General features: G+C 39.9%; 2 protein-coding genes across 2 annotated transcripts; one reads left to right on the top strand and one right to left on the bottom strand.

The window, feature by feature from the left end:
• Positions 1-1,842: 1,842 nt before the first annotated feature.
• Positions 1,843-11,938, bottom strand: ccdc3a (coiled-coil domain containing 3a). Its single transcript, XM_085436525.1, has 3 exons — positions 11,218-11,938; positions 10,320-10,497; positions 1,843-3,040 (listed from the first exon to the last, which is right to left on the bottom strand). Exons 1-3 carry the CDS (start codon positions 11,622-11,624, stop codon positions 2,735-2,737), a joined length of 891 nt encoding a protein of 296 aa, XP_085292651.1. The 5' UTR covers positions 11,625-11,938; the 3' UTR covers positions 1,843-2,734.
• Positions 11,939-15,910: 3,972 nt separating this feature from the next.
• Positions 15,911-23,039, top strand: optn (optineurin). The gene is made up of 13 exons (XM_085436441.1): positions 15,911-16,065; positions 18,002-18,126; positions 18,244-18,452; positions 18,549-18,692; positions 18,819-19,003; positions 19,201-19,294; positions 19,428-19,543; positions 19,874-20,023; positions 20,198-20,282; positions 20,421-20,564; positions 20,705-20,847; positions 21,119-21,201; positions 22,100-23,039. The coding sequence occupies exons 2-13, from the start codon at positions 18,006-18,008 to the stop codon at positions 22,210-22,212; spliced, it is 1,587 nt and encodes a 528-aa protein (XP_085292567.1). The 5' UTR covers positions 15,911-16,065; positions 18,002-18,005; the 3' UTR covers positions 22,213-23,039.
• Positions 23,040-23,369: the final 330 nt, after the last annotated feature.

Genomic DNA, 23,369 nt, shown 5'->3' with positions numbered 1-23,369 from the left:
ATTCTGTTCCTTTCATCAGTCTCATTTCTGTTGTATTTCGTGTTTCAAAGTTAGTCTTATGGTCCTGTGTAGTTGTATCTCACTTCCATTACTGCTGCTCATCCCAAACAGCTGATGGCCTCTCTTTCTAGAGCCTGGTTCTACTTGGTTCTATTTGTCCTGTTAAAAGGGAGTTTTTTCCTTCCCACTATCGCCGAGTGCTTGCACATTGGTTTTTCATCTGATTTGGGGGTCTTCTCTCACTTATTGTCGGGTCTTTACCTCACAATATACCGTTGTGATTTGGTGCTATATGATTTGAACTGAAACAATACACACAGCAGACTATGACATAGGGTTAAGGTTGACTGCATTTTGTTTACTTGTGTTGTCTTTGGCTAATATTTAAATGTGTTTGATATAAAACATTTAAGTGTGACAAACATACAAAATAATCGGAAATGATGAAGGGGTCAACACTTTCACACACCACTGTATGTATTTGGATACAGCATTTCCTCTTGATACATGCTTTCTTCCTGGAGGGATACAATATTCCAGCAAAATGTTCAAATATTTTAACATTTTTCACAAACAACAGCTTTCCCATGAAATCAAACCACGGTCACTTTAAATGGCTACTTCATCTACCTAAGAGTCTCTCGGCAGGATGTACAAAAAAGGAGCGTTTTCCTTTTCTAAGCTTGTTCCCCCCCAGGATCTCATCAATCGTTACACTGCAGGTGATAAACTCCTGCCTTATTCTTCACCTCATCATCACGAAGCTTTTCATCAAGACAGACACAGTGAATCAGTTTTTTGGTGAAAAAGATCTCCCCTGCGTCTACATCCCATTCTGGCTTGCCCCTCAATATGTCCTGCTTTAGTGATTTGTTTTCCTTCCACTCGGTGAGGTCTCGTGATGCGATGGCCTCCCTCCAGAGGAATATTTCAGCAAGATCCTGCTGCTCAGAACACTGCTGCCCACACAAACACATTCCAGTCACTTGATGGACCAGACACACATACAGTGTCTCCTCTACCCTTAACCTCTCTTTACACTCTCTGTGTGTCACTGCAGAGCTTAACTAGCACACCGTTTGTGTGTGCTTGCTCATGCTGGGATTTGTTGTTTGTACTCTAGTGACCTAGATTTTTTTTTTTTTTTTTTTTCTCTCCTTCAAACTTCCACTCTGAAGTTCAACAAACTAAAATTTTATATACAGAAAAATCATTCATACAAAAATATTCACAAGCTAGCTGTGTATACAGACTTTAACTTGCATTAAAAATAAATGAGCCTTCTCTCAGAAATCCAAGAATTGTTTCATCATCGCATTACTGATATTGGACGAGCTGTACCTTATTGTGTCACTCAGCCGTGATCATATATTTTTGATCTTTGGCGTGTCGGTTAGTTCATTTTTCCGGGCGTCAACTCAAATTTTTCATTTCAGTCTAATTGTTCTCATCAGCATCACTGGCAGCTGCGTGTAGAAGCAACAAGGAGCTGTTTTCAAGCAGCAGCTTTGAAAATGTGCTGTATGCATACCTATGCAGGTGAAAACAGCACGCACACAAAGTTTTGGGACTGTAAGTTGTTTTTTTTAATGTCCGCTTTCTCTCTGTAGTCTATTTGTAGTCATTGTAGTATTGATCAATGAACTTTGAGCATGCTTTGAATGCCAAAGTGCTTCTCGAAACCATCAGCTGTCATCTTATGAGGACTGACCTCAAACCCAATTGGTATCCAAATATGTAGTTCTTTACTTTTTGCTTTTGTTTTTAAAATTGCTCTCCCAATTTCAAAAGTTTACCTGACTTCAAAACGATCCTAATGTTTTCATTATGATCAGAAAATATGTAAGTAACTGTTACCACATTTAGAGAATATATTATTGCCCTCCATGAATCAGCTGAAGCCTATCTCAGCTACCATAGCTGAGCCTGGACAGGATGTCAATGTAATGCAGGGCTTTCATTAATTGATTGGTTGATCAAATGGTAAAGAACTTGTATTTGACTATTAATTTACATGCATCCTTTTATATGTACTATTCAGTATTTGGCATTTGCAAATGCAGATCTTATACCAGAGAAACTGTGAGGCCAAAATCCTTGTTATAGACTTTATTGTAAAGCTGACACCACCTATAGCTTGTGAAACTTTGCCTATCTGGAATTCTGGCATGAAACTTAAAAGCAACTGAACTCTATCCCTAAATAGTTCCCTGGTGCAGGTTTTTTCCACTGAGGTAAAAGTGGTGCCTTGTGAAAATCATAACTGTGTTTTAATTAACAGCTGAAAAGCAAAGAGAACTAATTGTCCTTCACATCTCAATAAGCTCCCACTGTGGCTGTTACTATTGCTCACAGCTGCTCTTAGTGTCAGAGCAGAGCAAGACAACATCTCGAGATGAGCACAGCTCTGCCACTTAATCCACTCATGAAGGCAGCAGAGCTGAACAACCAAAGAAGGAATCAGTGGGAAAAGAGAAATGTTTGATTCTCATTCAGAAAACTGTTTATTTTTATCAGATAAGTGGGAATCACGCTTATCCACAGTTTATTAGAGGAGTTCCAGGTAGAAAGAAAAGGGATAGCAGTTTATTTACAAGACAACTGTGAAGAGTATTGCTTTTTAAAGTGTTTTTACTCATAAGTGACACTTCTCCGTCCCTTGCAGAGAGACCGCCCAGCAGTCTCTCCAGATCTACAACCACTCTGCAGTCCAGGTGAGTGGTACTTATACGATTTAAAGTTGCATCCTGTGACGTATCGCTGCACTTGTGTAACCCCCGAGTGGAGGCTCCTTCTGTGTTATAGTGTTGAGGTGATGTCCCGCCATTCTCTCTGAGGCTTTTAGCCTCTGTTGCAGCTCCTGTGCCTGCTGCTCAGCCTTGCGTGCAGCTTTGCGGGCGTTCCTCAAGGAACGCTTCACCTTGCGAACTCGCTCCTTCAGCTGCCGGTTCCTCCTTTCCGCTGCAGCCAACCGGTCCTGCAGCTTCCGGCCTCGTTCCTCCTCCTCAAACAGTGCAGCCTGCACCGAGGAGCACAGCAGCTGGGGGTAAGGAGGAAAGAAAGTGATGTTAGTTAGCATACGTGAAGGCTTGTTGTCTTAAGTGTCTGACAAACTGTTGTAGACTTCCAGCTGCTATCTCGTCAGCTAGATGTGTAGAGTGGGAGCTCTACATGTCGTGTGTGTGTGTGTGTGTGTGTGTGTGTGTGTGTGTGTTTTCTCTCCTGTGCATGTTGTTTATCCTGTAACAAGCCTAACATGCTAAGCAGGAAGTCTTATTTACTTTTCTATAGGCTTCTACTCCCATTTCAAAAACACATGTGTGTTTGGGTACCTGTGTAATATAAATGTACTATTGACCTCTCATCCCTATGCAAGGGTCACATGTTTTGATGTTTCTGGGACCCTAATGTTGCACGTTCTTGATGGAAGAGAGCTGACCTGAACCGACAGGGTTCACAAAGGTGACAGCTGTTGACGTCCCAGTGGGAATGTATCGTTTGGTTTCCTCTGTTTATGGGCGCACTTTATCACAAGTAACATATACAAACTCAAAAATATTGTGAACTAAAAGTATGTACTGTACATTCACTATTTGTCTCACTCTGCATACATACTCAGATGACCACAGTCGAGGTTAAGGCCAAGCCCCTGTTCTTTTAGCTTGCTGTTTTGTACTGTGGTACCAAGGATCGCAAAAATGGACACTCGTATGGTTTTGGCATATAATGCAGTTTGTTTTAGTGCCATTTGTTTTGGAAAACAATTGCTGAAAAATTGTCTTAAACTATGTTAAAGAAATACTGAGAAGACATTACTGTTGTGTCTGTTAGCTAAAACTGGAGGGACTTTAGCTTAGTGCTTAGCTTAGACTAAAGACTACAAACTGAAGAAGCCTCTTAGTGTAAGCCTCCTCAGAAATGGTATTAGTAGGAGGGTGGTCATGTTTACCAAGGTGTGGCATTCCCTCTTCTTTTAACAATGGTCCATAAAAGTCTGGGAACAGAGAAGACCAGTTATTGGACGTTTAGGTCTATTTGTATTTACATTTTATATGGCATACTACCTTTCTTGGAATTAGTTTTGCAATACAATACACCCAAATAAAACAAAAAAAAAAACCCTTTACATTAAACTTCATTTTAAAGTCTAAATAGTTCATACTGAGACTGATGAAGATAATCTCACGAGGACAATGTTACCTGGCCATATGGTGATACTGCACTGTATGCACAGACTACAAGATCATGTTGTTTGTAGTGCAAGCAAGCAATAAAATTCCATTTACCTTTTTATCAGTGTAAAGGTAGAAACCCATGTGAATAAAACCAAATCCCTCTGCATGGATACAATCCACCAGGGAGAGAAAATATTTCATGCATTTGTTCCTATTCAGTAAGACTGAAGTCAAATTCATATTTTTTTTTTCCTTTTTTTTTTTTTTTTTTAAACAGTTTGAAGCCTTGCCTTTTCAGTTCTCTTAGGAAATTTCACAGTGGGATGCATCAAGCACACACGGACACACAAACGCACACCAACTGTCAAAACATCCGGGTCACACCTGCCTGCTGCTTAGCATCATCTGTATAAACAGTATTTAGAGGACATGTGACGACAACTGAATGCACAAAGGTCCACAGTGAAGAAAGACAGAACACAGAAACATTCAAGTTCTTCAGTATCCAAAAGTCAGTAAAGGGAGGCAAGAAACTATGGGGATGTCGTCTTAGTTTGTTCAAAACTCTATTTATTTAACAATTAACATTTACAGCAACTGTGGTCTAAAATGGCTACAATGACTGATCGCCCTATGTTGCAGTTTCCTTCAGGTCGGGTCACATGTGACCCTTCAGGTCCTTGAAACCTTTCAGTCTGTTCTGATTCAGTCTGACATTTTGGCTCATCAGTGCAGGTACCACATCTTAACAGTGATGTCATAATGAAACATTGCCTGACTGGAAATAACATGAAGTCAGAGATTTCTTAACATGGTGGATATATTTTGGTAGTTTGGTTTATAATTATCTTATGTGCCGTTATTAGAACGCATCCATGCAAGCTTTTGTAAACTTCAATGAACGGATCAGAAGATTTTTAAATCTGTGTGAGAGCTTACTTGACTGAAGGACACACTGGTGTTTGTCATTAGATTCTGATCGATCCCGTCTCGGTGTTAGATCTTTTGTCATGAGTAATTAGTGCTGCCGGGCTGCAAAACACTAATGGACTTACCCTGCTTCTGTCTGATGCTGAAGGTATGCAATAAACTCTGAAGAAAGACTTCTGCAAATAGCTGAAAGCAACAAAGTAGTTCTTACTCTGATCAGTCATCACTGAAAAGTCTGACCTGTCAGTGACTCTGTCTTCATCGCAATAATGATTTTTTTTTTTTTTTTTTTTTTTTTTTTTTTGTGAAGTTGCGTTTGCTGAACATTCTGTCTGTAACATATTTGCAACAGTGAAGCAGGTGAAGGTGTTTGGTAACTCTGGATAAACAATTTGAAAAAAATGTGGTGCTCAGACTTTGTCCTGTGTTTAACATGTATGGCTGTAGGTTTTGGGGGTTTATAACTCATAACTGCTGCAAATGTAGGAAGGTCAGAGAAATTAAATCAGCCATGCAAACCTCATGACAGCAAGTTTAATGTCACTGTAATGCTTTGCACTGTGACACCACAGGCCATCCAGTCCAGTTCTAGCAATGCTAAACTTGCTTTTAGAACATTTTGCTCTGGAGCAAACTTGAGGAATTTATGTAAACTTTTTTTTTTTTTTTTTTAACTCATTTGTTTGAGTAAAAGAAAAAGACACAATGTCAAATATGGAAGCAAAAGTGGAAAAGAAAACACAAAAAAACCCAAAGGCTGTAATCATGTTTGAAAGAATTTAGAGGTGTTTTTGTTTGCGCCCAGCTTGACCTGACTCCTCATTCATTTCTGCAGACTTTTTGATTTCTCTCCCTAACTTTATGTAGAATCTCAGCAGGAGTCCACACAATTACACAGACAACACACATGGCCAGACACCTTTACACACAGTTAGTGGCTTTAGAGCTCCACTGCTGGCGTTAAAGAGCCAAGCCAGGGTTTCTCCTCTCCTTGTGCAGATTTTATATTGTCTGTGCGTGCGTGGGAAGGGAAAGCTAGAAAATGGAAAGAAAAAGTGATGAAGAGACAAAAGGAACAAAGAGACGGAGAGCAGAAAAGAAATAAAGGTGGTGAAGAGGTGCTCCATAGGGTGGCATTTCTCCTCGGCTTCTGCACTTTTCTCCTTTATTTCTGTAAAACACAGTCTGATAATGTATTTTTTATGAGCTTTAGTGTCTAACTCTTGAGTGAAACAGGCACTCCCTTTTACCCCTCTGTAAGCACGTACATAAAATGTTAATGAGAGTCAGGAAACTTGTTAAAGGGGTTTGCATGAGGGTTCAAAATTCTGCCTTCCCTTACCGTGGGTACAATCAACCAGTTCTGTATGCATACACAGTAAAAATGTGCTGTATATGGAAGTGATTAGGAAGTGTTCGAGCCATCTGCCTGCCTTCTTGTGACCTATCAAAGAACTCCTATGATATGTATGTATTATATCTGTATTAGACCCACAGGAGTGTCTGACCTGGCTTGTGGTAAAAGCAGCTCTGAGCACTACTGATAAGATGAGCCTTTGAACAAAAGCTAATTGAAGGTTTTGGCAGGAAAAGTGCAGTGAAGGAAGTCTCCTGTCTATCCTTCTGGCGGGGCATCTGGTTCCCACAAAGCTGAAATCAGAAGCAAACCTCCTCCCAGCTCTGATTTTAGGGATTTTTTTTTTTTTTTTTTTTGTCTTTAAATGCAGCTGAAGGATGAAAGCACAGAGTGATGCGAGAAGGGAAGCTAACTTTAGATAATAAAAGTATTAATAGGCTTGGTTCTTGGCTGTTAGATTAAAGAAGGATAAAAAGAGAAAGAAGAGAGATTTCTTTCCCCATTTTTTTTACGTCTCCATATACATTCCCAAACAAAACACCTGTTTTGTCCTGCCTTGCCTAAAGGTTATTGTAGAGGAGCACGTGAATCCTCCTCTACAATAACAGCACCTTTAACCCCTTTTTGCCTGAACTATGACCCCTTAATTCAGAGGCTAGATCCTGTAGTTTAAACCAGAACAGAAACAGAAAAGAAGGCACTACAACACCACACTTTGCAGCCCTTTAACAGTTAAATTCTTGCTCTTAAATAATGCTGTGGCTAAATTAGCTGTGAGATTATTTAAAGCTGAAGAGGTAAATCAGCTGTGAATGCTGCAGGCAGTAGAGAAAAAGTCAGCCAGGAATGAGGCACAACATCCTTCAGAGTGTTAAGATGATGATAACGAGTGCAATAAATGGATACAAGTGTATGAAAAAGATCCACGTAATGCTCCACGGTCCACCGGATGTATTAAATGATTGTAATAGAGACGCTGTCTGTAAATCGCACTGACTTTAAAGGGGATCTATTGTGCTTATTTTCATCTCCATTATTTCCAAATCATGCAAGGAAAACAAAACCCACACCCAAAACACTGAGACAAAAAAAATCAGTTATGATATGAAGGAAGACTTGAAGCGAATGAGCACATCAAGTGCATATCAGTGTCACCTTTGCCAAAGAGTGAAGTGTCACCATAAATTGTGTTTTAATTGATCATCTTTATCCCTTCAAGAAGCATCCTGAAGGATGTTTTTTCTTCCAGGGTGTGATGTTGCCTTCATCCACAGGGCACCAGGTTTGCTGTGCTCTTCATCATCATTAAAACACCAAAGTGAGGGCCTCTTCTTTGGTGTGTCACAAAAACTATTCAGCAACCACTCAGCTGTACCTTTTCAAAATAAACGCAAAGACGTGTCGTAAATTTGTCTCCAGCTGCCGTGTCCTGTCTTGTTTGAGGTGCGAGCTTGAATCAGTCAGAGCAGATGTGATAATGAATGTCTGAATCCCAGCAGCAAAGCTCCCATCACAAGCTTCAGCCTATCTCTGGTCCGAGGTCAGCGTGATATGTTGCTTCATGCTGATACAGATCAAAGCTGCAGACTGACACGCTTTCAAGCTGGTGGTGTCAAAGTCGTCGATCTCTGCTATTTGATCTTTGACCCCAGGGTGCACGGACAGTATCCGATATGCCTGAGGTGCAACCTGGAAGGACCTCGACTCATCAGTTTGCTTTGATCTACAACCGGTTGGGACCTGATTACGTCGGGCCAATCACATATTAAAACTTTATTAACAGTACAATTGATTCTTTTGTTTGTGCATGTGGGCATTTTTGTCATCCTTCTGAGAATCAATCCATTTTGTGTGGGTATTTGTGTGTTCAGCTCTGCGCAGTGCCAGAGGGTAGTTTGACTGATCTTTCTTTCCCACATTCCTGTCAACGGACTCACAACTCAGCTCATTATTAGGTGTCCACACACACAAACCAAGACCTCCCTCTGCTCGTACACATAGTTCAGCTACAGCGGTTGATTCATTGCCAGTTTCTGACTCAAACATTACCGAAACTACAACACCCTAATATTGTTAGTTGCTCCAGTTCCAGTTCCCTGCACACTGCTGTTTGTCTGGACCCTTAATCTGTTATCACCATGGTAACAACATGGTTTTGAGTTTATTTACATTTTCTGCAAACCCCCACAAAAAGTTGGCCTATTTGAAACAGGGGACTGACTAGGCTCATTCTTCTAAGAAGCTCTTTTTTTTTTTTTCTTTTTTTTTTAATAGCTCCTTTCATTTTAAGGTCAACAGCTCTATAAGCAAACTTGCTTCTGATTGGCTGCCCCTTGTAAATAGAAGAATCGTGTGAGTGGTGCTCCTGTGTTTGCGTCCAATCAAAGTTGACTATATGTACTCTCAATGACATCATGCATAGCCAAGTCTAGAAAAAAACTGTTGGGAATGGAGCCCTTAGAGCCATCTGAGGCCTGTGATTTTGGGAATTAGCTACTATTTATACAGTGACATAATTTTCAAACCTTTAGCTATGTTCAAAACAAGCATTCAAAATATCAAACAAAAACACATGACATAAAAGTTGCAAAATTTGAGTTACATGTCAGTGAGTTAAATAAGTATTTGATCTTTAGCTAACCATGACTTACTACTTGGTGGAGAAGCCCTTGCTGGCAAGCACAGCAGTAAGATGTTTCCTGTAGCTGGTCAGGTCAGGTTTGCACACATCTCAGGAGGAATCTTGGACCACTCCTCTTTACAGAAACTCTCCAACCCTTTAGATTTCTTGGCAGTTGCTTAGTAACTCGAAGCTTCAAGTCCTTCCACAGATTTTTTAGAGGACTGAGGTCTGGAGACTGGCTAGGCTACTTCATGACCTTAGTGTGTGAAGATGCACATTAAGGTCATGAAGTGGCCCAGCCAGTTTAGCCACTCCTTTGTAGCTTTGTCAGTATGTTTCAGGTCATTGTAATGCCTGAAGACCCATCCATGACCCATTTTCAGTGTTCTGTCTGAGCGAAGGAGATTTCTCATCCAAGATTTTGGTACATGGTCCTGTCCATTTTCCCTTAATATATGTTAAGCCATCATGTACCGTTAGCAGAAAAACAGCACCAATGCATGATTTCCGCTTCCATGCATGACTGTGGGGATGGTGTTTTTTGGGTGATAATCAGCATTTTTTCTACAAACATGGCAGGTGAAGCAAGAGAGCTTGAGTTTGGTTTCAATGACATCTTCTCACAGCTCTTTGCTCTTGCTCACAGTGGTGGAGAGGTTGGAATGGAAGAAACTGATTCTTTGGACAGGTGTACTTTATACAAATAACAAGCTGAAATCTGTGTCATTAATTGGTTGTTTGAAATCCCACCCATGGGAGTCAGATGTCTAGCTGGGTTGCTGGGGATCAAATACTTATTTCACTGTGACTCATATTCATTGTGTGTGTGTGTGTGTGTGTGTGTGTGTGTGGGGGGGGGGGGTTGTGTTGTTGTTGTTGTTTTTTTTTAATTCTACGTTTTGTTTTTTGTTTTTGTTTTTGTTTTTGTTTTGTTTGGTTTTTGTTTGTTTGGTTTTTTTTGTTGGGGGGGTAGGGATATATAAAAGGCAATAAAAATCCAAATTTAATAAAACACATTTGCTCCCTGATGATCCCATGGACTATTTGTTATCTCTGTGACAACAAGATAGTTTTGTGTTTGTTTGCAGTGTCAGCAAAACCCCACCAACATTTCTAAGAAGGTAATGAAGCTTTTTATTATAGATTGCAATGGTCAGTTTAATCATAGACATTTGGTTTCTCTTCTTCATGTACAACACTTTAACAGGCTAACTATGACTAAGTGATGCCTTACCCTGCTGTCTTCCTGCATGTCCCACTCGGGGCTGAAAGTCTGAAATGGTTGGCTCCCCTGAGTGCAGTTGGAGAACTGAAACAGACTGGAAAACGTGCGTCTGTTCTCAATCGTGTCAGCAAAGATGGCATCTTGGAAGTTGACCCCATGAGGTCGGATGCTGTAGTTCTCATCCATCCTACAGAGGAGATGAAGGGGACAACTGTAAGCAGCACATTTGAATCTGCATTTAAAAAGAATGCACTCTGCTCCTTTCCAGTATATTTTTGTTCTTGGATTGTACCGGAGAAGCTTTGCATGATTCACAAATTAAAATAATGAGTATTTATGTTAGAAATTTATTAGAAATAGCATTCTGAACCCTGGCTATTTGGTTCTGAGGAATTATTTGCAAATCTACTGATCTTGTTATTTTAAACTTTGGCCATTTTCAATATGAACATCCACCAATGTATTGTATACTATAAGAAAATAACTAGTAGGTCTGCTTTAACAGCCAGAATAGAGAACAGAAATACATCATGATGTCATAATCTGTGTGGCTGATAAACTGATCATTTGCTAATAACTCCAATTTATAGCTGATAGGTGTACAGTAATAAAAAGTCTTGATGAAGGCCAAAGCCAAAAGTGGCAGTCCTGCAAAGTGGTATTTACTCATTTGTTTTACTACTTTGATTATTTACATACAAACAGTGTTAATTTAAAGGTGCTCTTTCATTTATGTGGCAACAATAATAGATTTGACAAATTCAGGTAAAGCTGAAATAGTTTTTAATTATGGGTTATTTTTTGGTTTGGTTTGGTTTCATTTTTTTTGCAAAAAAAAAAAATAGAACCAAAAAAATATATCAAATTAATTTTCTGAAATAAAAAGTGACCGTTTTTTCTACCTCACCTGAGGAAAAAGAAATAGGAGTAGTTCTCCATCACGGTGTGGGACTGACAGGACAGGTAACCAAGCCCGGTCAGGTTGAGCCTGGATCCAGAGGGTACCTCCAGCATGCTGCCCCAGGCTTGGTCACACAGCAGCTCCACCTCTGCAGAATACAGCAGCCCTTCCTCTGCGCCCTCGTACCCGTATCCGAACCCGAAGGGCAAGGAGTTGTACAGACTGCCCACTCCAACGCCCACCGGCTCCCGGTGGATTGCCAGGACCCGGGCATACAAGATGATCTCCGCAAGTTCCGCCCGGCAGCCCTCGCTCAGCGGCCGCCATTCCGAGGGGAGCTGGCAGCCACGCGTAAAGGTGTCCAGATGCGCAAAAACGCAGAGCGTTGCGAGGAGGATAGTCGTGGGAAACATCCCGAAAAGCGTACAAAATCTTATCTGGCACCTCCTAAAGTCTGCGTTGATGAGTCTTTCCTTTTTCCTAAGTGTTTCCAGGAGACCCAGCCAAGTGGCCGAAAGTAAACAAATCTGGTTGATTTTGCAAAAGTTATGCACATGTGTTTACCTCAACCACTTGATGATGCTAAATCACAATGAAAATAATTTTTCAGACAGAGTTTTTGAGCATTAACACAAACTCAAGCTAACTTCAATCGTCTGAAGACTTTTGGAAAGAATAAAGTCGGATTAATATGAATGTGCAAAGACTAACCGCTCCAATCTGCAGCTCTGTCCGTTCTCCTGCTTGGAGGAGGCGAGGTTTAAACAGAGCGATGGTGATGCCTTCAAGGACTCGTGCGCTGCTTTGATATTTAGAGTTTCAATGAGGGGTGGTCGATGCGTTGAAGTGGTATTTTGCCTGATGAAAAGGTGATGAACCTGAGGTTTTGAACCTGTTGACCTCAGACATAATATTATAACCCACATGATGTATAAAACTCTTTCGATCAAAAAGATTATTAATTCAAATATACTCCAGGTTCTTCACAAAACGCGTCGCTTCATGAAACGAATACTTCCTTGAGGAATCGACTTCTTCTTTTCGGCATGTGAAGGCGTTAAACGTGATTATAAAGGGACAATCGCTGTGGTGCGAGATGGTATCACAGGAGCCAGGTTTTGGCTGGAGGAAGTTCCATGGAAGATAAATCAAAGCATCTGAGAAGAATTTGAATGGGTCCAAAGGGGGGTGCTGCTGAAGTTTCCACTGGGTTCCAGGGTACCTCGAATTTGTTTTACAACACACTGGGGGTACAGTGGGTCTTTTTGGTTATACAAGCGCTATTCTGGGAACTTAGTGTGTCATGTTGTGTGAGTCCCAACATTCTTTCTGATAGACCTTTAATACAAATCTTTGATTTTGGCTACCTATTGTGGGTCAGTGGGGTCCAGTGGCTCCTGGACAAGGATCACTGGGAGTTTTGAAGCATTAAGGGAAATCCCGAGGGAGACAATATTTCTGTGGTGAAAATCCTCCAGGGATTCTCTCTCTTTTTTCTTCTTTTTTTTTTTTTTTTTTTTACCTGAGATAAGGGATGCACCAGGACTCTATAATGTGATTACATTTCACAATACCTAAAATATTTTATTAAGGATAGCCCACATAAGATATCCTTATCTTATGTGGGCATACGGTAATTTTTATGCAAGCCAAAACTGCTGATGATGCAGCCCATCAGCTTTCACTGGCATTACATGATTTACAAAAATGGCTGAATGACTCATGCTTGTGCCTTAATTTTAAAAAGACCGTATCAATGTTTTTTAGTAAGCCTAAAACAACCGTGGCTGCAGTAAAAGTCTGCTTGGGTGCACAAGAATTAATTAATGTTGAGGAATTTAAGTATTTGGGAGTGCTACTAGACTCTAAATTATCCTTTAAAAAACACATTAAAAAAGTAGTGAAAACTGTAAATGTTAATATACAGAACTTTAGACATATCCGCACATCATTAATAGACACAGCAGCGATTACATTCCTGCATTCTATGATACTGGCTCATATTGAATATTGTATTACAAGTTGGTCCTATATGAGCTCTGCTGCTATTGGGCCAATTGAAGTATGCTACAAAAGAGCATTGAAAATATTAGATAAAAAACCTTTTTCATATCACCATTGTCAAATTTTAGAAAAATACAAGTTTTTAAATTTTACTAATTTCAAATTATTTAAATCTGCCTGTCTAATATACAAAGTTATACATGGTCTGGCGCCTCCACCAATGAGTGATTTTATTAAACAAAAGTCTAGCAGTGTTGCTGGGTCTCGACTGACTCGAGCCACTGTTAGAGGTGATTGTGAACTGGCACTCAGGCGGACCACCTTTTCACAGAATGCTCTGTCATATCAGGGAGTGAGCTTCTGGAATAGTCTTCCACTGTCAGTGAGGGAAAGTACAAGTCTACCCATCTTTAAGAGTCACTTAAAAGGGCGGCTGAGGGACACACAAACATGTAATCATGTTTAATAATCATGTTTTATATTGGACGGGAAAAAGAGTTAGTGTATTACAAAAAGGAAAACAACTGTTAGTGCAATGGGTGAACGCAATATCACGATGGTCAGGGCATGTACAATACTGGGGTTTGTGCAATATAATTGATGTGTTTCCGTTATTGTTATCTATACTGTCCTCTGTGTCCACTCTCCTTGTCATTGTTTGTTCTAGTATAATGTGATCACTGTTTTTGTCCTTGTCACATGACCTGTAAATAGTGTCTCTGTATGTTTTTACTAACTTGTGTTTAACACCAACCTGCCAGAGGGTCTGCAGATGGAAATTAGCCCAAGGCTATAATCTGGCATATTTACATTTGTTAAAATGTTCATTAATATCTATTGCCCCTCTTTCTAAAAAAATAAAATAAAATAAATAAATAAGATCATAGTAAAGATTAATAATCACTTTCAGTTCCTCAACTATAACCACTTTAACAGTCTTCCATACAGTTCTAAGCTCAACCTCCAGTAAGTACAGTGACCATCTCTGATTGCTTTAAACCAGGGGTAGGCAATTCCAGGCCTCAAGTGCAGGTTTTAGACATCACCCTGTGTCAACACACCTAAATTAGCCATTTGAATCAGCTGTGTTGGATCAAGGACACTCGAAAACCTGCAGGACACAGGCACTCGAGGTCTGGAGTTGCCTACCCCTGCTTTAAACTAACCTGAACATGAACATCAGTAGATTGCTCTTGAATAAGACTGCCATCTAGTGGAAAGTAAGTATAACTGTATATATAAACGTATAGCTGTAGCTGCACAAACAAGAGCAGAAATGGTGTTTCTCGGACATTCCATTGTATTTTACTACAGTAGCCTCTGAGTGTTCTATGCTACAGTATTGACAGATATCCCATCGGAATCAGTTACACTGTCGTCGCCATTTATCATTCAAAGCTGACATCAGAGGGAATCTCCAGTCCTTCCTTTCCTGTTTGCAAGTGTAAGGTGACTCCTGAGGGGGAATTCCCGCTAACAGCTGATGGTCTAGCCCCGCCCCCACACATGTCAGCCTCTTGCCGATGTGTAAAAAATGCGGATGGACCCGTGCCGCGGCGGCGCTGCTTACGCGCAGGCGCTCTTTGTTCTCAGATCAGTCCTCTGCCCCGTGACGTCACTACGAGGAAATGAAAACCGTCCGTAAACTCCGCACAAGTGAACTCGGTGTCGAGTTGTCGAAAATTAGACCGACTTAGATAGGAACTATGGCTTTCAAAATAAAAGCAAAGCGTTCTTGAAGAATGAATTAAGATTGCCCTAAAAACAAATATCAAAAGCTAAGGACTTCAGAAAGAACAAATAATCACTGTAGTCTTTTAATATGATAAATAGAAGTGAAAATAGCTACACACAATACAGTTTAATGAATATAGTAATGAAATTAAATAAGGCTAATGAAATAAGCCTTATTAAATTCCAGCGCAAGATGATGGTTTTCCTCTGATGATGAATTTAATTTTATAAAGACATTATTTATTTTTAGGTGGAGGAATTTCAATTTCAGCAGATGTTGCAGTGCTGGTAGCAATTGCGGATTTGTTTGTTTTGTTTGTTGTTTTGTTTCTTTGATTTTGTCTTGCGGTTTAGCGGATTCATCTACTGCTTATTAAAATAAACTTCAGATGAATTGTTGAATTAAGTCTTTACTGTTTGAAACCCCCATTAGTGGAAAATGTTATTTTTATATTATTTTAAACTGATAACTACACTGTCACTATAATTGCTCTATAGTTGTTATTTGTCACAAATCAAAACAAAGCTCTTGATCAAAAGAGTCACTGATGTGATCTAGGTGCATATGCACACAAAGTAAATTTCCAGTCAAAATCTTGGCCTTTCAATGATTTATTTTTGCAAGAAAGCAAACCAAGAACTAGGCATATATGCATGCTGGTACCAATTTACTGAGATAATCATAGATTCTAAAAAAAAAATTTTAATCCATAAAAATAACCAATAAATTAGTTAAAAATACCTAAAAACAAAAGAAAGTAAATAGCAAGCATAATAATTCAACAAAACATAATAATAATAATAATAATAATAATAATAATAATAATAATGAGCTCTTACGCGATTATCACTGATAACGCAAAACGCAGAAAGTTAATTTATTCGATATAAATCAACAAACACAAAAATGCATTGTTTATCAGTACTGCGCCAGTTAATGAGTTTACTTTGAAAGGAACAACCGGAAGCAAATATCGTTTTTTCTGTATCGTCGCTCAACGCCCCTGCTAACTAGAAGAGCAATATTACTCGACATACACAGCCACCTTTGCGATACTGCCTATGTATTGTCAGCGCGAACAGGCAGGCTGTGTTTAGTTCTCGAGTTGCCAGCAGGTGAGTTAAAACCTTTCAACTCGGTTGACGTTTGGTGTGACGCAGTTTGGTTGAGGTTAAAGCTCGTCCGTGTTCGTTTTAAGTTACTGGTAACTTTTTATTGTTTACCAAAAGTCACACTTAGGATAGGCCTATTCCAAGAAAGTGAAAGTAAAACAATACTGAAAGAAGGCCAAAACAAATATAACTATTTTTGGCCGAACTTAGTGTCCTCCAAGCTAGTATTACACGATTATTTTGAACTAGCATGTGAGATTTCCGACTCGTACTTGTAAATTGGCGATCAACGGTGATATCCGCTGTTAAGAGCTTCTAAATGTGATGTTACATCTTATTTAGGCCATTATGTAGTATACCATGGCGTTAGGGCGAAAGGACAACACAGTGTCTCTGTTACTGAAATCAAATTGCCATATCATGTGACTCTTGATGGGATAATTCGCCTCGGCATGCTCCTTCTCGGCTCCCGAAGCACTGAGTCACTGAGTGATGTCAGCAGACATTTTTTTTTAAACATGTCTTACTGGCAACAACAAGCCAAATGAGATTAAACACAAACGTATTCGCAGTTAAAAATGCCGCATTTTTTCATTTTTTATTTTTGGTAAACATTAAAATTAGCTGTTAAATTTACAAAAAAAAAAAAAAAAGATCAACGTTAGTATTTAAGTCAATTTCTTCTTGTGATTGTGATTATTTGAAACCATAAATCCCGAATGTATTAATTATTTTTAAATTAACTTATAGTGCGTAATATATAACATGGGATCATTTTGATTTTATATTATCTGATAAATGTTCTACGTGAGGAATGCAGCATTAAAGCCACTATATGTAGAACTGGAAGTGTGAGCTTCAGTGCCCCCTAGTGGGAACAGCAAACACCAACACTTACCATACAGTCATCTTATTTTAAAAAAAGTGCACCCTTTTTAATTTTATACATCTAAACATTATATCAGAACATAACAAAGAAAATCATCAGGTCCTCATCAGGTTCTAAAATAATTTAAATACAGCCTCATATGAAAAACAGTGTGTGATGTATTAACCTATGTTTAGAGTTATTAATTTAGCTTTAGTTATTCACCTAAAATTAAACCAAAATACCAAAACAGTTTGTGAAGAATCACTTTGTTGCAGAAGAATTTTGGCCCAGTCATCTTTACAATGTTGCTGCAGTTCTTTGACATTTGCAGGTATTTATTCATACGCATCTCTCTGAAAGAACCTCTGCACCATTTCAACAAGGTTAAGGTCTGGACTTTGAGTATAACTGTATATATTATTATCAGTATAACTGATTCTTTACTTTTTAAGTCGTTCTGTTGTAGATGTGCTTCTGTGCTTGGGATCATTGTCCTGTTTCATGACCAGAGTTTTAGCCACGCTTTAGCTGTCAGACAGACGGCCTCACATTTGACTCTACAATATTTTGGCATATAGAGAGAACCCAAATCATCACCCATCCACCACCGTGCTTGATAGTTGCTTTTAGGTGTGTGTGCTGATATGCTGGTGTTTCGGTCACACCAAATTTAGTGTTGTACATTATGGCCAGACATCTTCACTTTGGTCTTGTCTATCCAAAGACAATATACCAGCGAGTAACTGCTGGATAAGGGAAGTAGGTGCGCCCGGAGTAAACCTTTCTCATGTTCCAAGTGAGCAAAGCGACTACCAGTGAGGGTAAAGAATAATATTTATTGACGTATGACCTGGTAGTTTATGCTACTCAGGCAACCAGAGCCAGGAATGTCAGGAAGCAACCACCCTCCAAAGCAATGTGTATAGTGACTGTGCTTTCTTTTTCACATGACTGTAACTGTTTGGCTTTGTTCTCAACCTTCTCTTGATGACTTATTTGTTGCCAGTGTTTCCGATTGTTTAATATACAAATAATATACAAAACATGACAAAATGTCCTTCCTCTCAGCATCATGGCGTCTGGAGGCCCCGTGATGAACGGCGACATCTCTCGCTCTGCCAATCAGCCCGGCACACTGGAGGAAACCCTGCAGCAGATGAACATCCTCATTCAGGAGAACAGAGACCTGAAAGGTGAGAGCAGGGATGACCGAGGATAGAGCAGTTAGGGAGAGGACAAATAGTGAAAAATTGGTGATAGTTGGAATGAGTGAGTTTGTAACACGCGCATTTATTTTAATTCTCTCTCAGAGGCTCTCCGTCAGACCAACCTGACGATGAAAGAGCGCTTTGAAGGTTTGTCTGCGTGGCGGGAAAAACAGAAGGAAGAGCGGGACTTCCTGGAGAGCCGGCTCGAGGAGGCCCGTGGCCGCATGGAAGCACTTACCCTCCAAAACCAGGAGCTGAGCAGGGGGCTGGAGGACACCGGGAAGACCGGAGGAGCTATGGGAGGAATGCAGGTGAAGCTGATAATATTGCGCATATATTGCACTGCAGATTTATGGACACTTTAGTCATTTCTGCGTTTATGCTATGTAATGTCATCGTCCAATCAGATTGCAGAGCTGGAGGCCCTGCGCGCTCAGGTTGCTCGGCTGCAGGCAGAGAAGAATGACCTGGTGGCCTTGAACTCTGAGCTACAGCTCAAGGCAGAGCACGATTCTCAGGATGATTCGTTTATTGAGATCATCAAAGTGTCGGTGAGGACGGATGAATAGCACAGATCATCATCAAACACTCTTTTTTTTTTTTATATTCAGCCTGATTTTGGTGAAATGACAAACAGGAGGAGAAGCTTGGTGTCTTAGTATTGTTTTTCCTCCCAGGATGGAGGTATCGATGGCGTGAACGAGGCATTGGGAGCAGAGCGCAGCAGACGCCAGGATGCGAGCATGACAGCGTCACGCATGGACAATGAGGAGGTGACGGTTAGCCAGCTGCTGCAGTCCCTGAGGAATGAGGCGGAGAAAAGCGAGAGGCTGCAAGGCGAGCTGCAGGCCTGCACGGCCAGGTACGAGACAGCAACAAAAGGAAACGTTTCTCAGCTGTGAAAGTGCTTTAAATGTTTTTATTCTGAAAATGAAGCAACAGATTTGTAGCAGTCTGCTTATGTCTTTGCTCTATTAAAAAAAACCCAGTCACAGTTCTGTTTCCAGAATATGTTATGGATAATCCGTTTATTATTTAGTTTCACCTATTATCCAACAGAATTCGAAAGCTAGAAGAAAAAAAGTCCAGTGTAGAGGAATTCACCCAGACACCTGAGCCAGAGACCAAAGAGGATTCTGCGAAAAAAGATAAGGTTTGTTTCTTTTTTCATTTTTTTATATATCACAGTAGATCTGTCCTGCTGAAAGCTGCATTATTGGGTAAATCCTTTCCCTTCCTGCGTCGAGTTTGTGACTTTTCGTGTGCGACTGTTGCAAATATTTCAGGCGGCCTCTGAGGTGGAGAATCTGAAGGCTCAGATGATGACACTCTACAAAGAGCTGCAGCAGGCTCAGAGCAAACTGGATGAAGCAGAAGGCATGAAGAAGAACCTGCAGGACAGGTTTGGGCCACACAAACACACTTCGTTAGCTTCATAGCATAAGTGCCTAAGTCATTTGACTAAGTCAATGACTTAGGCACTTATGCTATGAAGCTAACGACTTGCAAATGATTATTTTAACCCTGGAGAACCCATGGGGTCAGAGCCGACCCCATTGGTTTTCTAGGGAAACCATGGGGTCAAATTTGACCCCATGGTTTCTCCAGGGTTAAACTTAAAAACAGAAAAGTGCAGAAAGATAACACCACCTAAACTAAATGCTATACCTCGTTTAACTGATGTTCTGTGTTATTTGATATATGTCTTATTTTTTTGGGGGGGGGGTTGAAGATGTCGGGAGGTGGAGCAGGATGTGGCAACCCTGAAGGCCCAATTGGTGGAGAAACAGGCCGTTCAAACGGAGAATGACCGACTGAAGCTCCAGCTGAACAGCATGCAGGCCCAGAGCCTGATGGAGCAGAGGAAGACTGCAGAAGAGAAGTCAGAGAAAACACAAGCATACATACACATTAACTGATTGTGTGAGAGTGCAGAAACGTCATATTGTGACACTGATTTTCATCGGGTTGTGTTACTGTACTTTGACTACACAGAGCTTTGTAAAGCAATCGGGTCACTTCACACAAATCGCTAAACACAATTTACTAAACACAGGAACAACCTGGCGCAGCTGAAGGACGCCTACACCAAACTGTTTGAGGACTACACTGAGCTCAAAGACGAGAAACAGAGAAAAGAGGTAACTTTATGTTGTGTTGTGTGGATCGTACTGATTTTCACAAACGTGATGCAGTAAAAAAAAAAAAATATTGATGGCATTTAAGAAAAAAAAAATCAGAGATAACTGGCACCTTTACCATCCTGTTTGGTTCTGCAGTCTCATCTGGCGGAGGAGCTGCAGCAGCGGCTGACAGCAGCTGAAGAAGCTCTCGCTATTAAGCAGAAAAAGATCGATGAGATGAAGCAGGACATGTTCCAAAAGGAGAAGGAGCTGGAGACCATATCTGTTTTCCAGGCTCAGGTCAGTGGTTCTTTACGTGTGAGCACTTGAAATATATAATCTAGCATTAAACCCAACAATCAGAAGGCCTCAGCACAACAGGATTGCCTCCACTTTTAATGGTAGTCATCGTGTTTTTGTTTTTTCTGTACTTTCTGCAGGCAGAGATCTACTCCTCCGACTTCCACGCAGAAAGAGCAGCGAGGGAGAAACTCCACGAAGAAAAGGAGCGTCTGGCTGCTCAGCTGGAGTACGTGAAGAAGCAGAACACCCAGCTGCAAGACGAGATGGACTCAATGGGCAGGTGTGCATTCAGAGAGAGGACTGACCTGGTCACGATTTGAGCTTCTTCAGACTAAATGTGTTAATTTCTATTCTTCTTGTGGAGAAAAACTCCTCGTGATTTAATAAAGGATTGAAATTTAAAAGTAGAGTCTGCAGCTCGACTAACTTACAAATTAACAAAGGTTTTGCTGTATAATTCTGTCAAACCCATTTCTATTTACATGACCACAGAAACAAACTGAGTATAATGTCGTGATTCGGCTCATCTGAAGCTTTTTCTTTGTGTGCAGGCGCTCACTGAACGAGATGCAGAGGAGACATTTGTCACAAGGTGGAAACCCACATGGAGGTGGACCATCTTTAGTTGGAAGAGGTACAGCATGTTATAATTTAACCTCTCACACAAACCTTATTCCTGGCTTTCTCTTATATAGCTTACACCGGACTCCCCTCTGACATTTTGATTATTTGGATGTTATTACTGGCTAGAAATACAATTACTCTAATTTACTATCTTTTATACCAAAAAGAGATAGATGGTCTTTTGAAACACATGCCACTATATTTGGATCGAAATATGAGGTGATTAGCCAGCTTGGTTTTTACGGTAATGTTGTGTGATGTTATTTGAATGGTGTTTTTGGCTAGTGAAAAAGCAGTTTAATATAAAATGTAGGCTACTTGCCAAAAATGAAGAAAAAAAACAAAAGTCAAATTCTTTGGGTGTCTTTCATTACAATTGTTCGCCAGACAAGGGAATCCCAGAGTAGCCAGACCCTAATACATTCCCTGCTTAATCTTCTTATAAGTTATATAATGAGCATTACATAATTAGGTGCAACTAAGACTTGAATCTACCAAACGAGACAATGAAGTCATTAAGAAAATATACAATCAGACCTGTTTTTGTTTTTTTTTTGTTTTTTTTAACCATAGCTGCCCTTTACTGGATGTTACAGGGAATACACCGACTTTTCATTAATTTTAATTTCCATTGTTTTTGCCTCAGCTCTTGTTTCTTTTTTTTGGGTACTTTTACTGCTGACAGGAACTGCACAAGATTTTTCTCCGCACAAGTAATGACTTTGCGATTAAGGAACGTTACCTGACCTTTTGCAAAATGATAGTTAGATGCAGCAAAAATCATCCAGTATAGCCAAAACATTCGACTGAATGACCTTTGTGGTGTAATCAGTCTGTCAGAAAATACAAGTGGAACTGGAACAGCCATCCAGCAGGCTAGAGTTGTGATCGGTGTCTCTCACTTTCAGGTACTGACTGGCAGCATCAGGGGAATATCCCTGAGCATGCGTGTCCCAAGTGTAATGAGATCCTTCCAGACCTGGACTCCCTGCAGATCCACATCATGGACTGCATCAACTAGACGTGCGTCACAGCATATAAGCATTCACGGCAACAGCGGCTGCATCATCACCTAATCGGAGTCTTCCTCTGCTTTGTCCTGTACCTCTTCACTCCAAGAGATCCCATATGGGATTAATAACATTTATTCTCGGGTGGGAACACTTTGCTTTTGGAAGAAGCCAAACTGTGATGTTTGGAAAACATGTAAAAAAAGTATGTTGACTGTATTTTGTTGTACATTTAAAAGTTGCTCACAAACACTCAGAACAGTATAGAAAACATTCTACAGAACACCACCTATCATGCGGCATGCTGTCCGTCACATTGTTGGATTTTTTTTTTTTTTGTAGCTGTGTTGTCTGAAGCAAGCTGAAAATTTTCAGGGGCAAAACAAGTTCAGAGCAAACAAAACAGAAGCTGCATAGACCTTTTGGTAAGATTTTAGTTAAGCACTGACTACTGGTCATAAATATATTAATAAATCAACCAAAGTTGAGCCTTTAAAAGCTGTATCTGTTTACAAGTATTTGGTTGCTGAAGGCTTTCTATATTTTTGAAGGATTCTTTTTCAAATTAAAATGAAATTGCTTCTATATTTTTCCTCACTAAGGATATTTTAGTTCATAATTTGGTGTTTGGTGGTAAAAGCAGCATTCACCATGTAGGCACTTTATGAAAGATATATATTTTATTTTGACTTTGCATATTGTACCTGATAATCAGAATATAATGTATTTAACCTGATCAATTTGTCACTAAAGTGCAGGTAGAATCTGTACTCTGTAGACTGTAAAGACCTTCCTGATTCAAGTTCGGTGAAAGAAAATAAAAGCGTTTGCAAATGTGTTTGCTTTTACTCATGTCTGATGTCACTCTTCATATATTATAAAAATGAAACAAACATTTTAGTTAAATACGATGAAATAAGCCAGAGCTAATGCTGTTATACAAGCACTTCGCATATTACATTACCTTCCTGTTTAAAGATACCCTTTAGGGCTTTTCACATCTTAATCACAGTCGACTGTAAGTATTAAAAATGTTTCAGTATTGACATGACTTCATATGTTTTAAAGTCCCGTGAAATGACATTTTAGGCGACTGGGGTTTCCCTGTATAAATAATACAACAAAATCTACTTCAGTAGTAGCTTATGTTGTTTTTGTTTTTTTACTT

Source organism: Copadichromis virginalis, linkage group LG17 (assembly GCF_057382275.1).
Source record: "Copadichromis virginalis isolate Kocher_CV1m ecotype Utaka linkage group LG17, C_Virginalis_male_GT1.1, whole genome shotgun sequence".
In the NCBI taxonomy this organism is placed as follows: domain Eukaryota; kingdom Metazoa; phylum Chordata; class Actinopteri; order Cichliformes; family Cichlidae; genus Copadichromis; species Copadichromis virginalis.
Note: the sequence above shows the minus strand (reverse complement) of the source record. Positions and strands in the feature narration are given on the sequence as shown.

Coding starts and splice junctions, on each gene's coding strand:
- ccdc3a (XM_085436525.1), bottom strand. CDS start 11,624: ATGTTTCCCACGACTATCCTCCTCGCAACGCTCTGCGTTTTTGCGCAT. Junction 10,498..11,217: donor TCCTATTTCTTTTTCCTCAG/GTGAGGTAGAAA, acceptor TCTCCTCTGTAG/GATGGATGAGAACTACAGCA. Junction 3,041..10,319: donor ACATGCAGGAAGACAGCAGG/GTAAGGCATCAC, acceptor CCTTACCCCCAG/CTGCTGTGCTCCTCGGTGCA.
- optn (XM_085436441.1), top strand. CDS start 18,006: ATGGCGTCTGGAGGCCCCGTGATGAACGGCGACATCTCTCGCTCTGCC. Junction 19,004..19,200: donor CTGCAGGCCTGCACGGCCAG/GTACGAGACAGC, acceptor ATTATCCAACAG/AATTCGAAAGCTAGAAGAAA. Junction 21,202..22,099: donor ACCATCTTTAGTTGGAAGAG/GTACAGCATGTT, acceptor TCTCACTTTCAG/GTACTGACTGGCAGCATCAG.